This window comes from Otolemur garnettii, unplaced genomic scaffold (assembly GCF_000181295.1).
Source record: "Otolemur garnettii isolate 467f Iridium unplaced genomic scaffold, OtoGar3 scaffold00013, whole genome shotgun sequence".
Classification (NCBI taxonomy): domain Eukaryota; kingdom Metazoa; phylum Chordata; class Mammalia; order Primates; family Galagidae; genus Otolemur; species Otolemur garnettii.
Genome location: NW_003852408.1, coordinates 5,722,111 through 5,723,930, shown reverse-complemented (window position 1 = coordinate 5,723,930; position 1,820 = coordinate 5,722,111). Strand labels below are relative to the sequence as shown.

Sequence of the window (1,820 nt, the reverse complement as noted above, 5' to 3'; positions counted from 1 at the left end):
CTCCCTCGGCGCCGCGGCCATGGCGGCCAGCGCGAAGCGGAAGCAGGAGGAGAAGCACCTGAAGATGCTGCGGGACATGACCGGCCTCCCGCACAACCGAAAGTGCTTTGACTGTGACCAGCGCGGCCCCACCTATGTGAACATGACGGTCGGCTCCTTCGTCTGTACCTCCTGCTCTGGCAGCCTGTGAGTGCGGGGCCGCCGGGATGGTTTCGGGCCCTTCCCAAGGAGGTGGGGGAGTGGGAGGCAGGACAGGGGCCCTGCCAGGGCCGGGGAGACGCTGGGCTGCGAGGGAGGCCGTCCGGGGCGGCCGCTCCAGCCAGGGACGGCAGTTGGGCGCCGGCTCTTGGGGCCAGGCGGGGGAGGGTGGCGGGCGGGATGCGCTTCGCCGGGCAGTCGGGCTGAGGATGCGCTTTCGGTTTTGCCTGGCAAGGGTTTAGCCTCAAAGCATCCTTCCTGTGTGGGACGTGGGCGGGGTTGGGGTCAGAGAGGAGGCGGCGGGGACAAACATCTAGGGTCCTCGCTGAGCAGGCTGCCACCTCTTTCGGTCCTCCGCTCTCTAGGGCGCCGGCCGGGCTGGGCTGGGCTGTAGGGGAAAGACGCGAGGAGGCTGGGGAGGGTAGTCCCGGTTCTTTGTGTGCCCCGCCTCTCAGCTGCCGGGGCGCGGCGGTTCCGAGCCAGGCACCTGCCGGCCGCTGCGGGTGGGGGTGGGGGAAGAAGCTGGAGTGAGAGCGAGGAGGGACGCGTACTCTGAGCTTTTTCCCTCGGGTGGAGAAATGGGAGAAAGCAGGCGTTTAGGAAGAGCGAGATTAAAACGTCTTGATGGCAGAGATGTGACGAATCTCAAGGGAAAAGTTCAAGAGACGTGAGGGTGGGAAGGTAGAAGAGTCAATTTTAGGCTGTAGGGGTTTATCTTTATGGTCTGTAGAGAGTCTTGAGGAGTTTGAGGAAAGTTTTAATGGAATTCACCTATCGGCTAGGATTTCTAAATACGGTGGCGGTATCTGTGAGACTTATATATCTATCCCCAGTTCCCTGGCTGTACCCAGAAAGGGGGAGAGATGGGAAGACAGCATTGTTTCAGAAAGAGACTACCGTCATGAATTACTGGAGTGGTTTGCGTTTGTTGTTCTTTGCTTCATTAAATTTTATTTTTATAAGATTTTTGGTGCTGTGAAACTTCATTTGGAAAGTTTGCAGATGCTTTTGGAACTGATAGGATGCTTTTCCATTAATTATCTTGGATTCAAAGAAAGTTACTGACAAAGTAGTGGCTACTAAAAATTCTTAAAACCTTTGACTGTAAGATTAATGCTTGAGACAGAGTACATACATTTATCCTGTATGGGAAAACCGATTTCTTAAAAGTTAAAAAATGCAAGGGAAAACTGATTTCTTAGAAGAACTGATTTCTTAGAAGTTGAAAATGTAGGACAAGCCCAGTATATACTACTATTTATTTTTTTAAGTTGGACAAAAGCAGCATTATTGGGTTTTCCTGAGTATTACTGCTTCTTCGGCAAGCATTGATTGGGTGTCTACAAGGTTTTGTGTGAATCCCTGGGATGTACTTATGAAAGATTGCAACTTTTTGGTTCTCTTGGTACTTACATTCTAGCCCGGGAGAAGGTAAAACATGAATAAATAAATAAGAAACATGTCAGGGATAAGTACCACGCAGAGGATTAAAATAGTGTGAGAGGAAAGTTCCTAAGGTTACTTTTAGGTCATATAGTCAGAGAAGTTACTGTTTAGTGATATTCTTGAATTATAGCAGAATCGCAGAGCTAAGTCGTATCTAGGATAGAGTCTCATTCATG

The 1,820-nt window shown here is 51.0% G+C and overlaps 1 protein-coding gene across 3 annotated transcripts in view; it reads left to right on the top strand.

Annotated features, from left to right (window-relative positions):
* Nucleotides 1-6: 6 nt before the first annotated feature.
* AGFG1 (ArfGAP with FG repeats 1) overlaps nt 7-1,820 on the top strand; it is a 74,028-nt gene continuing 72,214 nt past the window's right edge. For all 3 annotated transcript variants that reach the window (XM_003784886.2, XM_023510348.1, XM_012802277.1), the window contains exon 1: nt 7-186. In XM_003784886.2, the coding sequence (XP_003784934.1) occupies nt 20-186 (167 nt within the window). In that variant the 5' untranslated portion in view covers nt 7-19. The remainder of the gene's footprint in view (nt 187-1,820) is intronic.